General features: G+C 37.4%; 1 protein-coding gene across 8 annotated transcripts in view; it reads left to right on the forward strand.

The window, feature by feature from the left end:
* Positions 1–23774, forward strand: part of LOC143154830 (prominin-like protein) — a 71793-nt gene that overhangs the window by 30550 nt on the left and 17469 nt on the right. For all 8 annotated transcript variants that reach the window (XR_012994260.1, XR_012994261.1, XR_012994262.1 and 5 more), the window contains exon 2: positions 23344–23611. Coding sequence is in view for 5 of the 8 variants with exons in the window: in XM_076326825.1 (XP_076182940.1) it covers positions 23344–23611 (268 nt within the window). In the remaining 3 variants the exon portion in view is untranslated. The remainder of the gene's footprint in view (positions 1–23343; positions 23612–23774) is intronic.

Raw genomic sequence — 23774 nt, forward strand, 5'->3', positions numbered from 1 at the left:
TGATCGATTACAGAAATTACGAGACCAACGATCACACAATGGAAATTTTAATCGATTTATAAATTCGGAACTTAGTCAATTCGCGCGTTACTTTTTCCTTTTAATTTCGATCCACGAATGGAAATTTCTTTGCCACTTCGATTCGCATATTTTTTCATACCTTATTCGTAGAATTTCTAGATACTCTTCGCATCGGAAGCAAATCGAGTTCTCTGCCCGTTCGTAAACGCCAATCGTGCACGAAAATTTTTCCACTTCCTCTTATTTCGCGCAAAACGCATCGGGAATCCTATTAGAGAGGAACTCGAACGAATCCAGCAAAGTCATGACCGGTAGGAATTCCAGCTGAAATTTTCCGCGATTTAATTCTTCGGTTTTATCCGCGTTTTCTCGTATTCACGGAATAATTCTGCATCGATGATTCCAATGTGTTGAACGGTGCTCGACGACGATAACTGCCCCCTGCTCTTCCGATAAATTGATATCGAAAGACCTGGTTCGATTTGTAGATGCTGACGATTGGACCGCGAATGTACGTAACTCGTAACGATATCTACAGTTACACAATGTGAATCATTTAACCACTTCCCTGTCGAGATATTTTTCAATAATCGAGCTAAAAAGACACGGTTTATTTCGCTTCTTAATTATTTAAAGACAATTACGAAAATATATTGAAATATTTCCATTCAAAATTTTCAATCCTTTCGTTTCACTCTTTACGTCTAACGAAAGGATAAAAGAATTACACAATATTTTTTACTTATTCACCACGAAACATTCATCCATACACTTTCTCTACCTCGTTCAAACGTCTATTTCTTATTTAATGATAGAGAAATACACCAACTGTTTTCTACAAAAATTATCACACTGTAAATATTACAATCTACCAATTATTTTATACTTCCACAAAGATTGTTCCTAAAAATACAGTAATTTCCACTTTCGAGTGAAAATTCTTTAAATTAGATTCAAACGATAGAAGCAACCCCGCTGTTATCTATATTTATGCAACTCTAGCGAAAAGATAGCGAGAACGATAAGATATGTAAGCAGAATCGATTTTTATTTTACAATAAATATTCGAATCTATATATTTATCCTTACATCTTCGTGAAGATACTACTTTTAATTGTACCTAATTCAAAGTTTACTGATAATACTCTCATAAAAATGTACAACGAAAATGATAACAATGTTAATTCTATATTAAACATTGAAATTTCATACACTCTTAGTGTATTCCATTCACATTCAACTCGAAACAAAAATCGCTACCTACCTCGCTGTTAAACGAACCAATATTATTATACAATTCTCTCGAATTTATATTTTCTCCACTTTCAAGTGTACATAAAATTACTCTTTAGATATTTCTCTTATAAATCCTCAAAGACCAAGAAAAATAATTCACTCGTGAAACGCGATCAAGGTATCGTCCCTCTCTCAAAGATTCTTGACACTTTGTTCTTTATCAAGGAAGAAAGAGTCTCCAAGTCGGGAAACAGTCTCCTTCTCGAAATGTTGGCAGAAAAAATTCAAAGAAGATACCTTTGCGAGGACAGTGATCGCATCACGGTCGAATCTGAAAGTCCATCAACCTCGGTCTGGTCGTCTAAGCAGGAGGTTCTCAGATACGGTATTTCTTTTCTCTCTCTCTCTCTCTCTCTCTCTCTCTCTCTCTCTCTCTCTCTTTTTTTTTCGAGCATGGGCCAAGTCCCGAATAAGCCACGGGAAGGCTCAATTAACGCTCTGCCAGCAATTAAAGCGTCCGACATTCTCCGATGCGCACGAGCCACGAAGAGTCGAGACTCCTTACCGCGGGCTCGTGCTTCGAGCGAACAGTGAATAATAGGGCCGAGTGTGATTCACCTCGGAATTGGGAGTGAATGTTCCGGTGTACGTTCCTTTTTCTATTTTTATACCTTTACGTCTTAATACACGTACATCGGGGAGAGCCTCCATTGTCGTTTTGTACGCGATACCGGTGATTAAGTACACCGTCTGTATCGGTGCTTTGTAAAATAAAAGAAGCACCTGAAATAAGAATGGAAAAGAAAACGTTCAAGACAGAAAACCGTAGCTAACCGAAACATCCATATCGATAGATTGATCGTTATAATTTAACAACCGTGGAGATATATTTTTCTTCGACTATTTCACGCGTAACAATATTCTGTAAACACACGTAATACCTCGAACGAACGATTCTTGCCTCGAGTTATCGTTTCAATCGCGTGCTGAACTTTATTTTCAAATGTACAATGATGCATAACTACGACGAACTCGATCGTTTAATGGTTGATAAAATTTCCGTGGTTCTTCGGAGCAATTTATATCTGTACAAAATATGTGTACCAGTTTCCACTTCGAGAAATCCGAAAACTCGTTCGAATCTCAAGACCGAGAATTAAACGGATCTCTGAATCGTGGAAATATGAAATTTGTTCGCAAGTTAAAATAAGTTCGTCGATTTGGATAGAAAAATTCGGTAAAGTTCGATGAGTTCGGTCGCAGAATTTACAGTACTCTGCAGAGTGCAAGTTCTGGTTTCGAACTTCGAGGATTGGATCGCGATAGTTCGGAAAGGTGGTTAATGATTTTGGACGCGATTTATTATCGGTTTTATAATTGGCGGTCTCGTAATTGATCAGATCTGCTTTACTCGAACTCGCGCGATTATTTCTCCAGGGTTGGCCTTTCCAGTGGCTGAAGATTACGCGCAGACGGTGCATACCTGTGCACACGCAACCCTGGTATAATGATGCTCCGCTGCAACGAGATGCACCGCGGTCGTTGCAGTTACTCGCTACGATTACAGCGCAGAATTAACTTTCCACTCGGGACATTGGTCGTTAGAGCAATTAGGAACGCGGGAGAGACACTGTAACCGTTTATGCGCAATACATAAATACAGTAATCGTCGAAACGCACGCAGAAACATTCTTCTCGATCGATACGCGCGCGTCCAGCAATTCTGTGTATCCAGTTATCTACTTAAAAGTGCGGTGACCAACTTCCTCGAAGCTCGTCCACCGAGGAAAAGAAAGAATATTTCTGCGTTGGAAATTTATGGACAATACACGTCTCCTGCGCTTATTTTATTTAATTCAAAATTGTTTTTTTTTTTCACGAATTTCTTCAACGATAGAATTTTTGACTCGTCGAATATAGAATATTATTTGGAAGGTTCTTTGAAGCAAATTGTATATTTTTAAAATACTTGCGCTAATATACTCAAGAATTCATTTGTGCAAATTGATGCAAAAGAAGATTCACATTTTGCGGCAAACGTACATTTATTTCAAATGTGTAATAATTATACGCGTAAGTACATCGTGGTGTGCAGGAGATAAGATAAAATTCTACCGCAATAAATGCAATCGCGAAATAACACGGCAGAACTAAGAAAATACAATAATTCAACGTATGTTTTATTCCGAAAGTTTCGTATTTTTTTTTTTTTTATTTATTTTATCTCTTTTCAATTTGCCGTGTCTCGTTTTGTTTTCAAAATGCCGCCGGTTTATGAGAGAAACTTCTCCTCGACAGACATTCCTCGTCGTTGAGATTAGATTTGGCGCAGGTTTATCTTCTTCGAATAACTTCCACGAATGGTTCGATGCATCGGTCCTATCTCCGCGGGTAGCAGTTTGAAATTGCAGCGCTGCAGATGCTGACCACGTGCGCCGACGATGTATCCTCTTTGCTCTTTTTTTTTTCCGTGGTAAAGTAATTATTTTCTGTCATTTTTATTATATCCCGTGCCGTTACCAACAAATTTTTCTCGACGATTTCTTCTTCTCGATTCTCTGTACGTCCTGTGCTCGTATAATTTCTTACTACCACGAAGAAGAATTAACGTGCCGTTACCAACAAATTTTTTTCAACGCTTTCTTCTTCTTCTTCTTCTTCTTCTCGATTCTGTGTACGTCCTGTGCTCATATGTATATCAACAATTTCTTACTTCCACGAAGAAGAATTCCAATTGCGTGACACAATTTTGAACGAGTGTTTGAAATTTTTATTATATTGGTTTCAAGGTTCGCTAAAGTTCTAGGTGAAAGAGTCAAGACGGTAAAACATTCACGTATCTTACTATTTTATTAAAAATTCTATAATTAATGAAGATTCCTCGAATCAGCGTTATTCAAGGTACGAATGTGGACAGGCTTTTTTAAAAAATTCAAACGAATGCCATATAACGATAAGTAGGAAACAGTAATCCGTAAATAAATAACACAACTAAGCACAATTTATATATAATTGATTCGTGGTCATTCTCAAAACAATAGTATAATTTAATTTAAATACAATCAAATCTAAAGTCTATGAACAAAATTGTCCACATTCGCAACGAAAGATAAAAATATTGATTCCGAAATAAAACGCACATTAACATTAACATCTTGAGACGACACGGTTGACGTAGCTTACGTTTCACCGTATCGAAAAATAAAAGTCTGCATTCGCACATTTTCTTCTATGTGCTCCGCATTGACCCACTGAAACGTTAACGTTCAATCGAATCTCAGCCCGCACACGAAATTATTTATTTATCCCCAGTCGCTGCCTTTCCATATTTCGCTGACCTGTTACAGAATCGTTGAATTCGTTGCACAAAATGGTGCTGAAACTCCAAAGCCAATTAAGTCCAATCCATTGTCTAATGGAGTCAGAAAGGGGAGACTTATTTTCTCATTAAATTTTTCGCTCGAGATGAAAAGCGTCGTTTCGAGCTCGTCGAGACTTGAGACAATGCGTGGCACAGGAACAGTTGCATTTCTGGGACACCGTCGCGGAGCTGCAGCGCTGCAGGTGCACCGATACGTGCACCGCGCGCGCACACTGCATCCTCTTCTCCGGCCTCTCTTCCACGTACGTCTCTCTCTTCGTCCCGTGCTTCTCGTTATGTTTGTCTGCCTCTGGCACATATACGCGAGAGCACACGCCGCGTTTTTCACCCTTTCCCTTCTTTGATCCCTCTCATTACGGTTCCTTTTGTGCCGAAGAGAATGCAGCCGCTGCACCGGCGCTTCCACGACAATGGTAGGGGCCACTCAGGATGTCATAAATATTGAAATCGAAAGGAGTCGAACGTTCCGCGATCGCGTCGCGATTAACCCGGTGTTTTCGAAAAGAATATTTTCGAAGCAGGCTCGTGACGTTGAAAAATACAGATCAACGAGCAAAATTGAATAGGTATCGTTACAAGTGAAAAGCAATTCTTGGCCGGTGCATTTTTCGTTCTGTTCACTAATCTATACGATTCACAGTTGTCATTTCGAAATTCGTCATTTCGAAAAATGTTCGTATTATTTTATCTTTGTAGTTCCAGCCAAAATCGTACTCGTACTAAAAATATCTGCATTAATACAGTTTAAACGATTAGAGACGCCAGGAGCACGTATTGTGTTTTTACCGATGTACTTGCAGTACATTTCTTCGATAAATTGATATTTCTCGACGATAAAGGTGTACTTTTACGCGAAATATGTGTAGAAACCTTCAGTTCGAAACAATTGTTACGAATAGCGTGGCTGCAGTGAAAATTTCACGAAAAACGCCTTTTCTTTCAACGTTGAATTTTCAAAGATCCCCTTAACGCGTACACTCACGGTGTGTTAAATTCAGCAAGTCGAATTCCGTGTTTCTAAACCGAGTAAAAAGTAATCGTATCCGTTATTTCACGTTTCTCCACATTTCGTTCTCTACACACTTGAACCGCGTTACACACGTACACGGTCGTCCCACCTTCTCGCAGAAAAATTGAAATCGATACCGTTTCACAATTGCTGTTAAAAATAGCTCGGCCAATAGACCGGTTCAGGAACACGGCTCAAAATCTCGTTATCGTACGCACATTTAACAAATATTTTCCCACTTGGACACTAACGATCGATCGACGTTCGGTTCGACGACGCGCGAGATTTCTCGCTGGAAAGTGCATAAATTTAACACACCGCTAGATGGAACGAAATCCGGTATTATCTCCCCGAGTACAATATCAACAAAACGTACATCTCCTCGATGCGCTCGATACCAACCTTAAATCTCACCCGGTTGAGAAATTAATAGCGCAAAGAGGAAAAGTTTGTCAAAATCGACAGAAAAATTTTCTTTTTAAAGAAACATTGGTGTCTTTCTAATATTTTCAAGAAAATATATTCGAACGTGACAAAGACTCACCGATTGTGGTTCTTAGATTCCCCCGATTTCCTTACCACGAATCTTACATTTTACGATATCGTAAACGGAGTTAATCCTGGTCGTAAATTCTGTTACGAGTGCAACGATCGAGTGCAACGCCAGGTGAAATTTCAAGTATCTTTGGTAAACTTAGAGAGGTCCGGTAATCCGTGGTATCTGCTCGTGAGTTGATTTCGTACGCAGAGTCGGCCGCGAGCGGAATTTTCCCGGTTTGTTGCGATCGATCCCGCTTCACGGTGCTCGTTCCTCCCTAGACGACGCAGGACCTCGAGGACGCTCGGTTCCACCCCTGGTATTTTTATTTCCGCGGTTCTCTTACGGTTTTTTTAATACGCGACCGCGCGTGCCCGGCGTCGTGGTAGTCGTCGTCGTCGTCGGTCGAGGTCGTTAATTCCTCAAGAGTGCCGTTAGGATCCTGTTGAACCCCGCTACACGGGCTCTGATTCATTCGTGCTCTATCGCAGGTGATCTCATCGTCTCTGGTTCGAGTCCAGTCGTTTGTTCGACTCGCTCTTTTTCCCCTAGAGCGCGCGCGCGCGCGCGCACGCCCGCGCACTCCGCTTAGGCGTAAGGGGAACTCCGTTTCCGGTAGGACGCATTATGTTCACCGCGCACCGGCTGCGCGATGCGGTTTTGTTCATCGGAAAGTGCAATGCGGTACTTTCGTCGTGTTCGCTTGCTCGTAGTTCTCCGTTCCCGATAACTCGCTTTCCTTTTGCCGGTGGTACTCCGGTCTTGTTCGGTGACACGTAACGTACTCCCGGCGCGGTGTACAGGTTCCGTTGCTTGAAACCGGGATCTCCCCGTTCGAACGATTCTGTAATCGAAGTACATGGAAAACATTGGACACCGCTCGAAAGTAATTCGATCGCTGTACAGGGTGTCTAAAAAGCTTGGGATCGAACTTATACCACGTGTTACCATAGTCGAGTAAATGGAACAAATTTGTATAAGGTTATGTTCAAAAATTCTTTATCAAAAAGATATAAGCGTTGAAAGTAATTCGACCGTTGTAAAGGGCGTTTAAAAAGCTTGGGATCGAACGTATACCACGTGTTACCATAGTCGAGTAAATGAAACAAATTTGTATAAGGTTATGTTCGAAAATTCTTTATTGAAAAGATATAAGCGCTGTACAGGGTGTCTACAAAGTTTGGGATCAAACGTATACCACGTGTTAACATAGTCGAGTAAATGAAACAAATTTGTACAAGGTTATGTTCAAAAATTCTTTATCAAAAAGATATAAGCGTTGAAAGTAATTCGACCGCTGTAAAGGGCGTTTAAAAAGCTTGGGATCGAACGTATACCACGTGTTACCATAGTCGAGTAAATGAAACAAATTTGTACAAGGTTATGTTCGAAAATTCTTTATTGGAAAGATATAAGCTCTGTACAGGGTGTCTAAAAAGGTTGGGATCGAACGTATACCACGTGTTACTATAGTCGAGTAAATGAAACAAATTTGTACAAGGTTATGTTCGAAAATTCTTTATTGGAAAGTTATTAGGTTGTTCGGAAAGTCTTTTTTTTTGGTGAAAATGAAACACGATTTTTTTAGAGTGTATAAACATTTTATCAAATTATATATTCTCCATTTTGGAAAACGAAATGACTTCCCGAACAACCCAATATAAGCGTTGAAAGATTCACGGGCGAAATTCGTCCTGATATTTTATTGTACAGAGTCGTTCATTATATTTCTTAATGGTAGTTATTGTTTACGTGTATACTAATAAAGACACCAAAAAGCACGACTCGAAACTCGACATTTTGCTCGCAGGCACATTTTGTCTCTTATTGTTCACTTTGTCTAGTTTAACGACAATTCGAAGCAAGAAAAGCACGATAAGTATTATTAACATCGCCGGTCTAAGTGTACTGCCCTTTATTCCGAAGAAAATTAATTCTGTAATTTATAAATTTAATTACTCGTTCCAAACGGTACACCTTCCACTTCTTCTTTAATGAAAACTACGGTCGAAGAATTAACGATAAATACGAAGCCAATTTACCAATCTGCAAATCTAATTACATACGAATATCTTTACACTTCCCTCGTCTTGCTTAACATAAATTTACGATGAATATTCAAATTGAATTTTATAATAGCATTTTTAACCGCATCGCGTCTCCTGCGCGCATACGTAATCTAATTATGTATTTTCTATTTTTCATACCTCCACGTATTCGTAGTACCTAAAGATGTTTAATAATACGAATAATATGAATATTTAAAGTGCATTATATTAAAATGTAAAATGCGTCTTGTTCCGTCAGCGATAAGTCTATGGAACAAGTGCGTGAGCAGAAATCTGGAAAGCGTTAATGACTTTCTTCTAGGCGGTTAAATATTCGAAGGACAGACCTGGACGATTACGATCATCGGAATGGCCTCGCAGCGATTTTGCCTCGTTCCAGCTGGAGAAAGCCCTGTTCCATGGGGCCTCGTTGCGAACCTCCGACTTATAACCGTGTTACGTGTTAAGTACCGTAATATTGCTCGTCGTTGGTCGTTCAACCGTTTACCGATAGTTATTTTCGTCGTACGTACCTTTTTACATTTTTTTAGAATTCTAGTTGGAAGCATTTCGTCAAATTTATACTGCTTCCCTTATTTTCGACGATATCCGGAAAATGAAATGTTTTTGAGAAATGGAGAGAAAGAAAATATCACCGTGTACATGTTCGTGTGTACATAATTCGGTGTTACGAAAAATATTGCACAATATTGGACAAGATTATAAACTGAAAATATACAACACTAATAATAGAATCCAATCAAGCAATCGTTTGCTATAATATATTTTGTACGAGCTATTTGAGATAACTGACAATTGAAAAATTAACATTACGATTACTTGATATTTAAGGAATTTTTATTTATCGAAATTGACGTATAAAATTCGTGAGAATTTATTTTTATCTTTATTCGCATTACTATTGTCCGCAATGAACCGGTCCAAATGTAAATAATAGATTGCAGTCCAAACTAGGCAAGTTTATTATATAACTGAAAACGCCTGGTCTAACTTCAGTTCTGGACTAGAATTTTAAAACATTGACAGCAGCTCGTAGCTGAACAAATGGTTTTGTTAAGGTGACAATGTAACGATTTATTATGTACAGCAGAATGGCCGTGGACCTTGTGATTTGTTATTTAAATACTCGACAGTTAAGTAACACAATACAATCGCGAACTTCTAATTGCGGAGGGTGACTACCGGAACAAGTTGAGTAGTTCCATTAGATATTTACCAGTGTTGGTAACCTTTGTTGCCAATCGAACAAGATAAACTTTCTCTACATCTGAAAATACAATACTGGTCCAACGTAGACAACTCTTCTCAAAATTCTATTACACAAAAAACCATATACCTTTATCTTATCAACACTGAAGATCTAAACCTTTATTATAAGTTTGCTTATTGTTACTACAAATCAAGCATATTTATATTCAGCAAGCACAGGCAGCAGTGCAGTATCATCTCTTGTTTTCTTTTCTTCCTTAGAGTGTGTGGATTGCTTCAGATGTATGACAAAGTATATTGTCATTGATGATAGGTATGATGTTTCAGAGTTAGGAATTTTTTCTGTTATGTTACACTCTGTAGGTATGCCGAACTATTGCCTAGCGTGTGTAGTGAACGCATAAGGGTGTTACGAGATTATATTTAAGAAAGTTACAAAATTTCCACACACACAGTTCATCAAACTATTTTTTCTTTATCTTACTTAATGATTGTATGCACGAGGCCTGTGAACCCCAGTTTTGGTATTGTATTTGGACTGAGAAAAGCTTCGATTGTGTTTAGATCTAAACAGCTTCTTTTAATAGAGAAATTTTAACGAAACATAGTTTCGATTTAATCCTCTTTGCATATTAAAATAGAATGGATAAACGCTCTATTTCCACTTCTAATAAACAGATTCGCACTGATTGCTACTCTACTTTTACTTCATCTCGTATATCGAGCTCCGATACTAGAATTATAAGTAACAATATCCTCTATTTGTTCCATTACTGTAACAGTAATCGTACGGTATACTAGCAATCGTTTCCTTCTCTTCCAATTCGAAAGTTAGGAAATCTTGTAAGAAAATGTGAAACGTGAGAGGAAATTTTAATTCTACACTTTAGGGTTATTAAAATTTTATTGCAATGTTGTTCGTTTAGGGTTGTAAACGTAAATGTTGTAAAAATTGATGATATTATTTTACCTAATATGTTATATATGAAAATTTCTGTAATTTGCGATTACTTGTGTAAAATCGACTTAATTGAAATGTGCACCATTAAGCTAGAATTTTGATTTCTGAATGCATAAAATGTTGAACACAGGTGCTCCTTAAATTACAGATAATATTAAAAAGTCGACTTAATTTAAACGTGCACCATTAAGCGTAGGGCTAGAATTTTGATTTCTGAACGCATGAAATGTTGAACCCAGATGATCCTTAAATAACAGATAATATTAAAAAATACCGAAGCAGGATTTATCGTCTCGCAACGCTGCGCAATACTTGTAGCACTTCCCTACACGGAGCTTTGCTGGCTTCGGTGATACAGGTACCCTCCTTTTTCCATATCGTGCTTCTCTGTCCCTGTAACAGAAAACCATTCCCTTTGTCTCGACGTTTTAGATTCTAAAAATACCCCTGCAAATTCGTCCAGCATCGCGCAAATTAAATTACTCGTCTCGCACAAAATGCAACGCTTTACGATACATTTCGAAGTTCGGTATTTCTGAAAATGCAGAAAATTGCATTCTGCAATTTACTCTCTGGTCAGAGTCGTGTACAATGTCGTAACGAAGTTTGTGGATTTTCTCTATTTTAACATTCTCTGTTCGTGTGCGTCGAGCAATACTCATAAGTCTCTACGTTCATTTTAATAACCACAATCGTCGTAATATGTAATAATGTAATTGCCATCATTGGCAGTACGTGTTGCAATACCTACAGCAATTTCGACGATACTCGTGCCACGTGTAAGCATTTTCAGTATTATCTACGGCACAGTGGGGTTATAACTCGTTATTTTTTATTCTCATTATTGTTTATTCCGATGTATCTCTCGAATAATTATTTTTTTATAATTATTATGATATCATAGTTCGTTCACAGAGCTTACATTCTTTATACATTGCGTGCACATTTTCTTCTTCACTATGTGCATCTTCCCTTTACTCTTTTATATATTTCAAACAAGTTTCTTTAAATTTCTAGGCATTGATTTCAGTTTGTAATTTTAGTTTGTAGAAAATTAATCCTAATAGCATTTTAATGTCTTTTCGACACTCTGCAAACAATATACACTAATGGTTGAAAAAGTGTAGAAAAAAATCTCCTTCCTCTATTAATCTTGTAGCCATCGGACCTTCTTCGCATCGTTATCGTTGTGACAAATTTACGAGTTTCGAAGCGTTACGAGAATACGATAATTGAACAAATATTAGTTGTCGCGCAACGTGTAACCTCCGACAATATTATTTTCATAGAAATCCGATAAGGTGGAGGATATTGCTCGTTCGGTTCCTTTTCCATCCCTTTCTGGTGTTATTTTTCTACCATGAGGTTGACGCAGCTCAGTGATTGCTCCAAGTGCCTGCACGTTCTAGGATCACGTTTCCTTTTCGGACAATGCACCGGAAGGTTTGGAACAGGCCACTGTCCTCGAGGAATCGGATTGTTCTCACCTCGAACTCCGTCGCGTATTCATCGACCGAAACGGTTTCGTTTCGTCACGACGGGATATTCCATTCAGCGTCAATTAAATCGCTTTTAATTCGTTCAACGTCCATCCATCGAGTTCGCGTTCCATCGTTTCGGAGCAAAACGATTCTCGAGAACGCCACGACGGAGAAATGGTCGCTAACGCGTTATTCATTCGCAGCGGTCTGAATTTTCATTCGTACAGGATGTCACGTTACTCGTATGCAAATGATATTTTCTTGCAAGTTAAAATTCTTAAAAAGTTTCAAGTGTAGCGAGTAAGCAATCTCAAGTCGCAATACGTACTAATATCGACACCAGTGTCGAGTAGAATGTAATTGGGATCGACAATTGACATTTTTATCGCCCGTAGTAAATGCAACTATTTTAAGTAGAAGTAATAACGGTTTGATACGTGCAAGGGAAATAAACAGATTTCCTTTCAACATTCCAACTCTCACACGGATTCTCTACAGAAACGTTTGTTTATTAAGTTACAAGAACTTAATGGAATTAAAGATTAGTTCAAATTGCATATCTTTGGTTAAATATCAAACTGGCCATTTAATAGAATTGTATAATTTTGATTAAATATAAATCTACCTAACAATATTCCTAAGTTACCTTCAATAGAATTGTATAATTTTGATTAAATACAAATCTACCTAACAATATCCCCAAATTACCTTCAAATGTAAAAATAGTTCCCATTTGTTAGTACGAGACTTGGGTTAAATGTGCGATAAATAATCTTTTCTTTTCAAATGTGTCACGATTAACCTAACATTTGTTAAAAGAAACGTCTGAACATCGTTTCGATCGAAATAAGATTTTAATTAATACTACTCTTTATATGAAACAAATAATGCGATTATCGTTGATAATCGTGCGTAAGACGGGCGTGAGAATCTAAAATAATTGAAAGTATTTATTTTTCATATTTATTAGCTCAACAATGTCAAATTCAACGACGATGATTATACAAAAGAAGAACTTTTCCAAATTTTATCTTAAAAACCACTGGTAGTTGATTTTCGTGGGAATATCGCCCTTTCTTAACACGGAAATCTCGACAAAGTTAATTATTTCATTCCACGGTTCAAACACCGCGGCACAGTAGCAACGAAGACGTTGAAGAAGAGGGTGAAAGCTGCGTGACAAGAGTGAAAGAGTGCCTTCGGGTTTCCAGTAGGGGAAATAACCGCACAGCACTTTATCTTCGAAAATAATGAGATGCGTGTCTGGCGAGCTTCGGAAAAATGGACCAAATGGCGCGAAACGAACTCGAATTACGAATCACTCTCATCCCTTTGGATTGATTCTAAACCCACAATCCTAACAAGGATCTTCAAAAACTGCCTTTTAACTTTACATTTTCGAAAAATATGAAACTGAAAGGACCGGTGCCACATTTTTTCAACGACTTTCAATTCTTGCGTTGTTCGTCCAAACGATACTGGGTATTTCAACGACTCTGGTAATCATTTGTTCACTTTTTTTTTCTTATAAATCATACTGTTGCTTTTTATCTGTAATTCAATCATTTCCGGGTTTATCTAATAATTTATGCACCTAAGAACGATCTAAGACAAAGAGTGTGCGCTTGAAATATTATTAACACTGAACAGTTTCCCATTCTCTTTATAAATTATTTCACTAATTTTCACTTAACTTTCGGGTCCTTTCAGATTCATATTTTTCGAAAACGTAAAGTTAAAAGGCAGTTTTTGAAGATCCTTATTACGATTGTGAGTTTAGTCGAGTAATAATTAGACTTTTCTTTTATATTTGTGACTCTTTTATTACTGGAAAAGTATATCTTCCTTCTGTGAGTTATCTTCAACGACTAAACGTATATCACGAGTAAAAGAGTGGTGTCACATTTTGCCTCGGCTATCGAAATTTATCTCGAGAATAATAATTAAGCGTTATGGTCCTCGGCCTTAGGAGTCACAGTTCCAGGAACTAATGATACCAGAAAAAGAAGTTCCAAATAAATATTAATTTTTGATTACTAAATACCGCGCGATCTTATATCGCTTCGACAATCTTTATATATATAAATCCTACAAAAGCTTCTACATTAGTATTTAATAATTTTCTGGTTAGAATTTATTTCTCTTGTTACTTAACGAAATACCGAGAAAAACGAATTGTATTTTTGTAAATTTATTTTAATCGTATTCTTCAATATTTAGATCGAAACGTTGTTAATCTTATCAATTTTTAATCTTTTCAATCAAATTATTTCACGAAAAACGTTAAGAAATGTGTGTTTACTAAACACAATATGAAAATGAAAAAGTTAAGTATACTTGCAATAGTTTGTGTTACGTCATACGTATAAAATATCCTAGTAAAATTATAAGAAACATAACGTGGAACGTTTGAATTTGTTCCTACTCAATCAGCATTCATTTGATCAAAACCAGTCGCAATTATTTATTTTTAAATTTGACTCGTTTCTGCACTACTGACCCGCGATAACTCCGTCTCTTTTATTAATTATTTTCCCGTTTACGATACAGTATCTTCGCTTTTTGAACGTACAATTTCGCAGAAAAGAAGGAAACTGTTAACAATACTTTATCTTCCATTATAAATTTACCCTTTTTTCCTATTTCAATTAATCATCCTTTTATTCGTCAGGTACCTCCGTAATCTCTTTGTTCGTCAGTTTGATGAAATTTAGCGATCCGTATTAAAATTTCAAGGCAGACGTCAACTAATAAGGGAATCAACGTCTCGAGTAATTTTCTTATTTACCACGGTATTATTTTCTCTGTCGGTAGATTGCGACGAGTTAATAAATCGATAACGTCGCGGTATCCGCGAGCAAGGAAGTCGGGACATCCAATCGGAATATTCGATGTACCAATATTTACCGTGTAGGAAGCTAATGGATTTCTTCATTACGATAATAGCGGTCGCCTCCGTTGGGATTACCGGGAAGAGGAAGGTACGGATAATAAAATGAAAAGCGACTCGATAGTCCGATTTAAAACCGCTTTCCTATCGCTTTTCGATGCTCCTTTTATCGAGACCGCAAGGTGGGCTTAACTCTCGCTAAATCGACTGCTCTGAAAACTTTTAGCCGCTGGTTTTCGTATAATTTCATCGTTGAGGTGGGAACGTGGCTTTAAATTTCGCTAAAACGACACCGAACGTGGAAATCATTTTTTTTTTTTTTTTTTTTGAAGGTATTGAGAATGCAAGTGCATAGTGCATTTTCTGAAGCAACATCGATTTCTCGTTTCGCGAAGTGAACTCGAATTCTTCGTTCGACGCGATCGTTGAACGACGTTCAAAATTATTCACGCGGTCGAAAATATCTCTCGTTTCGTCGAATCGATGGAACGATAAATTGACTCGAAATTCGGCCACGATAATACAGGAAATTTTGTACGATATTTTTCACCGTGTCGAACGAATCGTTTAAGCATTGCGTCAGAAACAAGATCGTCTTCCGCGAACGTGGCTCTTAATCCACGCGCATCGTTGCAAACCGGAAATCGACCGAGCACGGAGGTCGAGGTTTTCTCGTGTTACAAAGCCACGGTTACACTGCACCGTGGTATCTCGTAATACGCGGAGTCAGGTGCGTGTAAGCTGCAAGTAAAATGTTTTTCCATTAAACGTACACGGCGTGACTCGTGTCACGTGAAAGAGTTTCTATTTAGCGACGCGATCATTGAAATTGAATTAACGTTGGATCAACGGCGGCGAAAAGCGTTAAATACGGTGCCGATATAAATTGAAAATAATCACTCGAATTCATCGTTGAATCGAATCTCTCAGTTATGTACGAGATAGAAATTCTATTGGACAATCGAGCGTACTTCGTGGTACAAAATATTAATTAAACACTTATCACGTGCGATTCAAATCGAATCTAAAGTTTCAGATAATGGCTGATAATTGGTGATGACTTTATTCGCAATTAGATTCTTCTATATTTTTGTTTCTAATCGAGTAAAACGAATGATGGAAAATGTACTTATCGATATTCAAGAATAAAAGCTACTTTATGTTTCATTTTTTTTTTTTTGTATTTTATTTGAAGAGAATAATCACTAATCGTCGAACTAAACAAGTTACCTGAATAAGGTACTGTCACATTTGAACTAGAATATTTCCGTTTCGTTTATTGAATGAAGAGCGGAAAACGTATTACGAGCACGAACGATTATTTTATTTTTAAAAACTCGGTTTTTAAATTCCTTGCCAGTTAGTCGTTTGAAGAAAAAGTATTAAAATTAAATGCTGAAACGCACGAAGTAACACAGTTCAAAGGATTTAAATCGGAAGAAAGCCCTTTGAATAATTAAAGAAGGGCATTACAGTCAGGTGAGCGCTCGTTGCACCGGTGCAACGGTGCAACGGTGCAACACTCACTGTCGTCCAGGGTTTCGATCGGTTTCCCAGAGTCATTGACCCCTAGCACGATTATGTTAATACCTTGTCGCGGTGTCGTTCGCTACCTTTTAACGATACCCATGACCACGCGTGTAACCCACTTTGTGAAAGCTGTCTCTGTAGACATTTTTTCGACTTTCATTTTTTTTCGTCGCTTTTCACCCCCTATACGGAAGTCTCACCTTCCGTATATTTTCGACAGATTATTACGTTGCTCGAATATTACAAGCGAAAAATCTTGAGAATTTTTCAACTCGAGATAACCAATACGAGTTTGTATAGAAATAAGTAACCGAGGAGCTTACTTTCATTCTGTACTTGATATCGGTTATTTCCAATTTATCATTTTTTTATCTTCTAATCTAACTTGCTACTAAAATACCGACAATTGCCGATATAAGCATAGTATAAACAATCATGTATATAAACGGCTCTAATCTAAATTCTCTTCGATAAGATTAATCTAACCAATAAAAAATCGTATATTACTTACTTTACATTCCTATTAAAAACGAGGAAATTCTTCTAACCCTTGCCTTATATTTATTTATAATGTACTATATAATTTTCCTCCTCTTTCTTTTCTTTTCTCTTTTATAACATACTTCTTAGTAACTATTCACATTTGTATTAATCAAGAACTTTCATTTTTGTTAAGTACATTTACAATTTGCAACCAACATCAAAACTATCATTTTCTCGTATGGCATAATTTTTCTTTCACGTGAAAATTTTCATTCAACGATGGATTATATTTCTGTTTAAAATTATACAGATAATATTAATAATTCGATGCACTTATTAAAGTTATAACGTGCAACATTCTTCTGATTGTAAAAATTTATAGTGTACACATGTTCAGAGTGTCCCTGAAAATAAACAAATAATGAATGTAGTCCAGAGTTTATTAGTTTCAGAATTATACAATATTTTGTGTTACGAACCTTTAACAATATACAAAACTACCAGGTCGAACGAAAGTATGGAAATACTAGGCTTCGAACTGCGTACCTATACCGATGTTATTCAGCAAGTCATCTCAGTATTACAGTGTCAGTGAACGCGTACAGTTCTAAATTCCTCGTTGTGTCTTTACCTGTGTATTAATTGTTCATTATACAAATTCGAGAATGGCGTGCATTCGTTTAATCCACGATACAGCTAAACGTGATGCTGCCCAAGCAGAACATCTGTATCGAGAAATTTGTTCGAATCACAGTCATTCACGACATAAACAACACCTCTGAATCATTGAAAGGTAATTTTCTAGACTACAAAAAATCTAAATTAAATCGTAAAACTAACATAAAAGGATGTGCTTCTTTGAGAAAAAGTGTTAAAAAGTTTGTATCGAAATAAATAGAGATCATACAGTGTAAAGAAAGATAAGTAACACTTAATTGTTTAGAAAGTCTCATAACTCCAAAACTGATAATATTTGAACCCATGTTCGGGCACCAACGTTCAGGGACACCCTGTATAGTTGTAAATTTAAATACTTTTCGAATATAGAAGTTTCAACATATTTTAAATCGTCTCTCCCTCCGTTAGGGTCTTTGTAGGGTTAATGGTTCTTTCTAGTTTACGAAACTCTAAAAATTGAGCGATAAAAGTGTGATATACGTAAAACTATTCGACGTATCGATTTCAAACAACGTACATATATTCGTTTATATTTCCTCGTCACTGGTACGGTAACGTTCGTTTCTAAAAAATTCGATTTTTTCACCAAACATTGCAGCCTTCCGACTTCTTCGAGTGGTGAAAATAATTTTAATTCGTACAACAGAGGAGCATTTACAGTTGTTATTAACAGTTGTAACTTCGAGAAAAACGTTTTTAATTGTTTCAGACCGATGCTATCGAATCGTTCGAAAACTCTAAAAAGAAACATCGATTTCCTTTTATCTCCAAACTGGTCAGACATTTAAACAAACAGTTCGATTAGTCGCGAGAATTAAATCGACGACAGTTCGGTCGTTTCGAAGCATCGTTTTCGCTGTTGATTTTCAACGACTTTAAACTCAGAATGTTTCGGTCGAAAAATGCATCTGTGGGTACTCGAACAGAGACCATCGCAAGAACCAGCATTTGTTCCGCTCCCCCATATCAAGCGCGTATATAGAAGCGCTAACGACGATCTTTCTGCTCGCTATTATCGCCGACTATCGCTAACTAGCTCCGTCCCTCGGTTCGTGGAACATGATTGACGGTGACCTCCGTTTCTGATTGGCCTGTCGACCGCTGGGACTCGTTTTCGTTGGATAGAATTGGCTCTCGAAGTCCCTTTGATCCTGCAAATGACTAATTTTCCTTACACGAATCACTACAGTGTGACAGGCTGAAAAATAAGGGTAGCATTTGGACATTTCTTTAAAAATTTTATTTTGTTAATTGTACTAAATATTTATTTATTACGCAAAGATACGTATATTAAACCGTAAAGCTACTAAATTTTAATGAATAATTTTTGTGCGTACGAAAATGGAACGGTAACACGTGATTAGCCATAACTTTTACACAAATTAAAATCAATAACCAAGCTAAATGTGACAAATGTAATCGAAACGAACATAGTTTATTTTAAATAAACATTTCGAGTGTAAATTTGGTTAACGGTGTTGATTAAGAATAATTTATACTACTCCTCGAGTGGATTTTTAATCACTTGTTATATGTATGTACGTTTGATAAACAAATATAAATTTCATCGTTATTGAATTAATAATACAAGTAATTTTACTGGTTTCGCGAAAGCAAGTATTCGTGGTGAGAGTATACGTAAGGTCGTAAACGCGACTAAACGTTTTTAGTAAATAAAAATAAATTTCCGTTACATCGAGCGCGTGATGAAATATTTTTCAACGGTAGTGTCGAGTGCACTTCAAAAATATTTTCCTCTTTAACGTCCTTCGTGAATTTCTCGCGATCGAATGACTCTTTCCCCGGATATTTTTGCGACTTGACAAATGAATTTTTCTGACGAAAAGATCCGTGGCGACGGAAATGTTGGAAATGTTCTCTCGCGAGCGATTAAATTTTTCAGGCGAACCCGGCGATGCGAATTGAAATTATCTGGTAGCGGAATGAAAAGAGAGATTAACTACTCGAGTCACGAGTTGCCCCGTTTCTCATGCCTTTCGCCGATGAGACGTCTCTTGTACGAAAAACTTCTCATTTTTCAGAATTTACATATTTCCCTCGAGCGCTCGGAGTTGCACGAGCCCAGCTTCTTCTAACAAAATTTTCAACCGTGTCGTAACAATAAGTTATCAAATATACGAGTGATCTTAGTCACAAACGTAAGAACAACGAATCATCGAAAAGTAACGATTTAATAGTTACCTTGTCTGAAAATTTAAACACAATTTTATATCGTGACAAATTTATTGCGGTACGAAAAAATTACTCGCCGTGAGAGATGATAAACAGATAACTAACAGTGCACTCAATAGTAGGTACAGTCACGGTGCAACGTACGAACCCAGAAATTTTCAAGCTGGACGTCAAATGTAATTAAAATTGTTCGGTCAAACATAGACGATTTAGAATAAGTATTCTTTAAAGAGAAAAGAAAAAAAAACAAAAGTATCTTTACCAGTGAAATAAAGTACCCGATATAAGGTTGTCGAATTAAATTCTACGCACCTGAACGTAAATGCATTCTTATTAAAAAGAGTGTTACAAAACGGAGATAAGACTGACCGAGTGGATACGTACTTGCAATCAAGATCTGTGTTGCAATAAAGAGATAAGTTCGACCAACTACATACTTTTAAATACAATCGCGTTTTGACTTTCACGTCCTCGTGCACGGTGATAATTAATTGAAAAATAATTCTCCTTTCGACGAAGCAACGCCAGCGATATAATTCGAGGACGTGAAAATGATCGAATATGAATTCGTTCAGAGTCGTGCACTCTCTGTGATAATGAAGAAACGATAACACCGTACACCTGTACGTTCGCAGATGCAGTGCATCGCGGAAACCCTCGCTTCGAATGACACATACAGTTAGTATTGGATGCGCCACTGTCGGAACGTTGAACTCTGTGTTCCGTGGAGCTTTTGACGGAACCTGTACGGCCGCAATAAATCCGTCGGTGCACGTGGATACGAGCGATCCCCGGTGCACGTTCGATGCACCGAGCCGCGCGGTGCAGCTTGCACCAGAAACGAAAGTTTGCGATGCACCACGACAGGAACTAGTTTCCACAGTATCGGCGAAAGCTCCCTTTGCATGCGAATAGTTCGTGGCAATTTCGCGGGTCTGTTTAAATCACGATAATCGATCCAGTCACGGAGTTTCACTCTTCGTCAATTTTGCGCAAAAAATAATCGAGGGGGAGGAATAGTAAATCTTCAATTTCGAGATGTTGCATATTTTAATCAGTCTTTCCTTATTAATTCAATTTCATCATTTTGAACAAACTCTTGTTCTTTGATGCAACGTATTAGTTTGTAAGTGTTAATAATGTAATCGTAATTTACAGAGACGGAGTTTCACTCTTCGTCAATTTTGCGCAAAAAATAATCGAGGGGGAGGAATAGTAAATCTTCAATTTGGAGATGTTGCATATTTTAATCAGTCTTCCCTTCTTAATTCAATTTCATCATTTTGAACAAACTCTTGTTCTTTGATACAACGTATTAGTTTGTAAGTGTTAATAATGTAATCTTAATTTACAGAGCATTTACAAATTAGTCCTCTTCTCTTGAAGGGGACTCAAACATTATTTGGAATATATTATTTTACGTCACAGTTAAATTTATTTACTTTTAAAAACAACAAAAACGGAATACCTTCCCTACGACTCGATTATTCGTTGAAAACAGAGCAAACTAATAACCGAATATATTTCGTCGTTCGGAAAATCATTTCGTTTTCCAAAATGGAGAATATATAATTTAATAAAATATTCATACATTCTAAAAAAAAATCGTGTTTCATTTTCCTTCAAAGTTAAGTTCGCTCGAAAGAAATAAAAATGTAACTTTTTTGCTCGTAGAAAGGAAAAAGATTGATTCAACAACTGGAGAATTTTTAGGGATTTTTTTTTTTTGGTGAAAACTGAAAGGTATTTTAACGAAAGTAAAACCTACATCGATACGTGCCATTGAAAATATTTATTTCTTGTTACGTGAATTTTTGAAAAAAAAAAAAAAAAAAAAAAAATAACAAAACAAAACAATCCATCGAATTTTCGTTGCGTGTATCGTTCGTTCGGATGACCACGTAGCGAGTTTATGCACGTCCTAAGAAGAGCGCAGCGTGGTGCATCAGAAAATCAATGCAGCGGTCCAGGGGTCTTAATCCGCCGCGACCGGTCATCGACGTTTGATCCATTTTTCCCAGGACCAACTAGCAAATAAATTTCTCCCGTCCGTCCCCGTTACGTTCACCCTTCGACCCGGCAACCCTTCTTACTGACCTACGCCCTACATCCGTCCGTGTCCTCGTTTCTCCGTTGTTCTCGCCCCAAAAAGCGGTATCGGGGCTACAGATGGAAAAATATGCTCTTTAATGCTTGTCCCGCGCACCCCGTCTTCCGCTTCCTTCTTCCAATTGTTCAATTCTTTCGCGCTGCATTCATTCGTCCCATCTCTCCAACTCGGTCCACACCACCGTTGAAACTCTACGTCAAGGCACAGATTAGGTATACGTCGTACGGTGAAATTATTGCTGGCTCTATTAACGTTTAAACAATTATCAATTTTATTACCTTACCCTATCGTCCACCACTATTAAAACTCTGTATTGGAACACGGATTAAATATATATCGTCGAATAAAACAACGTAAAACAATTCAGCTTATAATTGATATAATACGATACGTCGTATAGTGAAATTATTGCTGGCTCTATTAACGTTTAAACAATTATCAATTTTATTACCTTACCCTATCGTCCATCACTGTTGAAACTCTGTATTGGAACACGGATTGAATATATATCGTCGAATAAAATAATGTAAAACAATTCAGCTTATAATTGATATAATACGATACGTCGTATAGTGAAATTATTGCTGGCTCTATTAACGTTTAAACAATTATCAATTTTATTACCTTACCCTATCGTCCACCACTGTTGAAACTCTGTATTGGAACACGGATTAAATATATATCGTAGAATGAAACAATGTAAAACAATTCAGCTTATAATTGATATAATACGATACGTCGTACAGTGAAATTATTGCTGGCTCTATTAACGTTTAAACAATTATCAATTTTATTACCTTACCCTATCGTCCACCACTGTTGAAACTCTGTATTGGAACACGGATTAAATATATATCATCGAATAAAACAACGTAAAACAATTCAGCTTTTAATTGATACAATATTTACATCAAGACTCGAGAAATCTTTTTCGTTATAAATTAATCGTTAATGCAGCAGACGTTGCACGATAGATACAATTATCGCTGTTTCGTTCAGGGTGGTTGGTGAACAGATCTCGGTATAGCTGATCCGGCAAACCTTACGAATGCAACTAAGCGTTGCATTTGATTGATTTCTATATATGAACACATCGGTATTGTTCATCCATCAAACCTTACGAACGCGATTATGTGTTACGATTGATTTCCACGGCTCGTTAAATTCCCGAGAAACGCTCGAAACGAACCGAACGGTGTCGGAGAATTGAAAAATAATCTTGAATTGAAGAATAATTTCGTATTGGTCGTGTGTTCGAATATCGTATAGGTAGACGTCTCTTAGGCGAGTGTACTTTATGTAGCTTTCATTGAATACGATCGTAACCTGGTTCCACGAAGCCGTAACCCAAATTAAGAAACGCGAGGAGATTTACTGGAGCATCGTCGAAGCAACCACTCGACTCGTTCGACGTCGCTGAATTCCTCGTTAGAACGAAGACCGAAACAGATCTTTCTTAACAAGTGGTTATCAATTGTGTTTCGTCCTATTTCTCCCTCGAAGATTAATCAACGATCCGCCGTGTTAACGCCACGATGTTTACTCTGTTACAGGGATGATCACCGTCGAAGATGGAATACCATATTTTCGTTACTCGTTGTCCGAGTGGCAGGTCATCGTGACCCATTACGGTGGACTGGCTGGCCTAGCCCTCGTTGGACTTCTTCTTGCGGCGATTTTACCCTGCGTGGGCTTGTTCTTCTGCTGCTGCAGATGCGCCGGTCATTGCGGTGCTAGAAGTCAACCGTTCGACAAGAAACACGATCATTGCAGGAAGGTGATACTCAGCATGGTGCTCATAGGGGTTGCTACTATTATATTGTAAGTGTATGTCCACGTTCTTAGCGTTTAACTTCTCCCGGATTAATTAAGGATATCGATCCTGATTGCTGTTTACTCGTCTGTGGGAAAGTGAACGAAAAATTGTCAAGATAACGAAGAGTAGTAGAACGAAACTTAATTCCGGGACCGTGATAAGGGAATC

The sequence above is a fragment of the Ptiloglossa arizonensis genome, chromosome 2 (assembly GCF_051014685.1).
Source record: "Ptiloglossa arizonensis isolate GNS036 chromosome 2, iyPtiAriz1_principal, whole genome shotgun sequence".
NCBI lineage: Eukaryota > Metazoa > Arthropoda > Insecta > Hymenoptera > Colletidae > Ptiloglossa > Ptiloglossa arizonensis.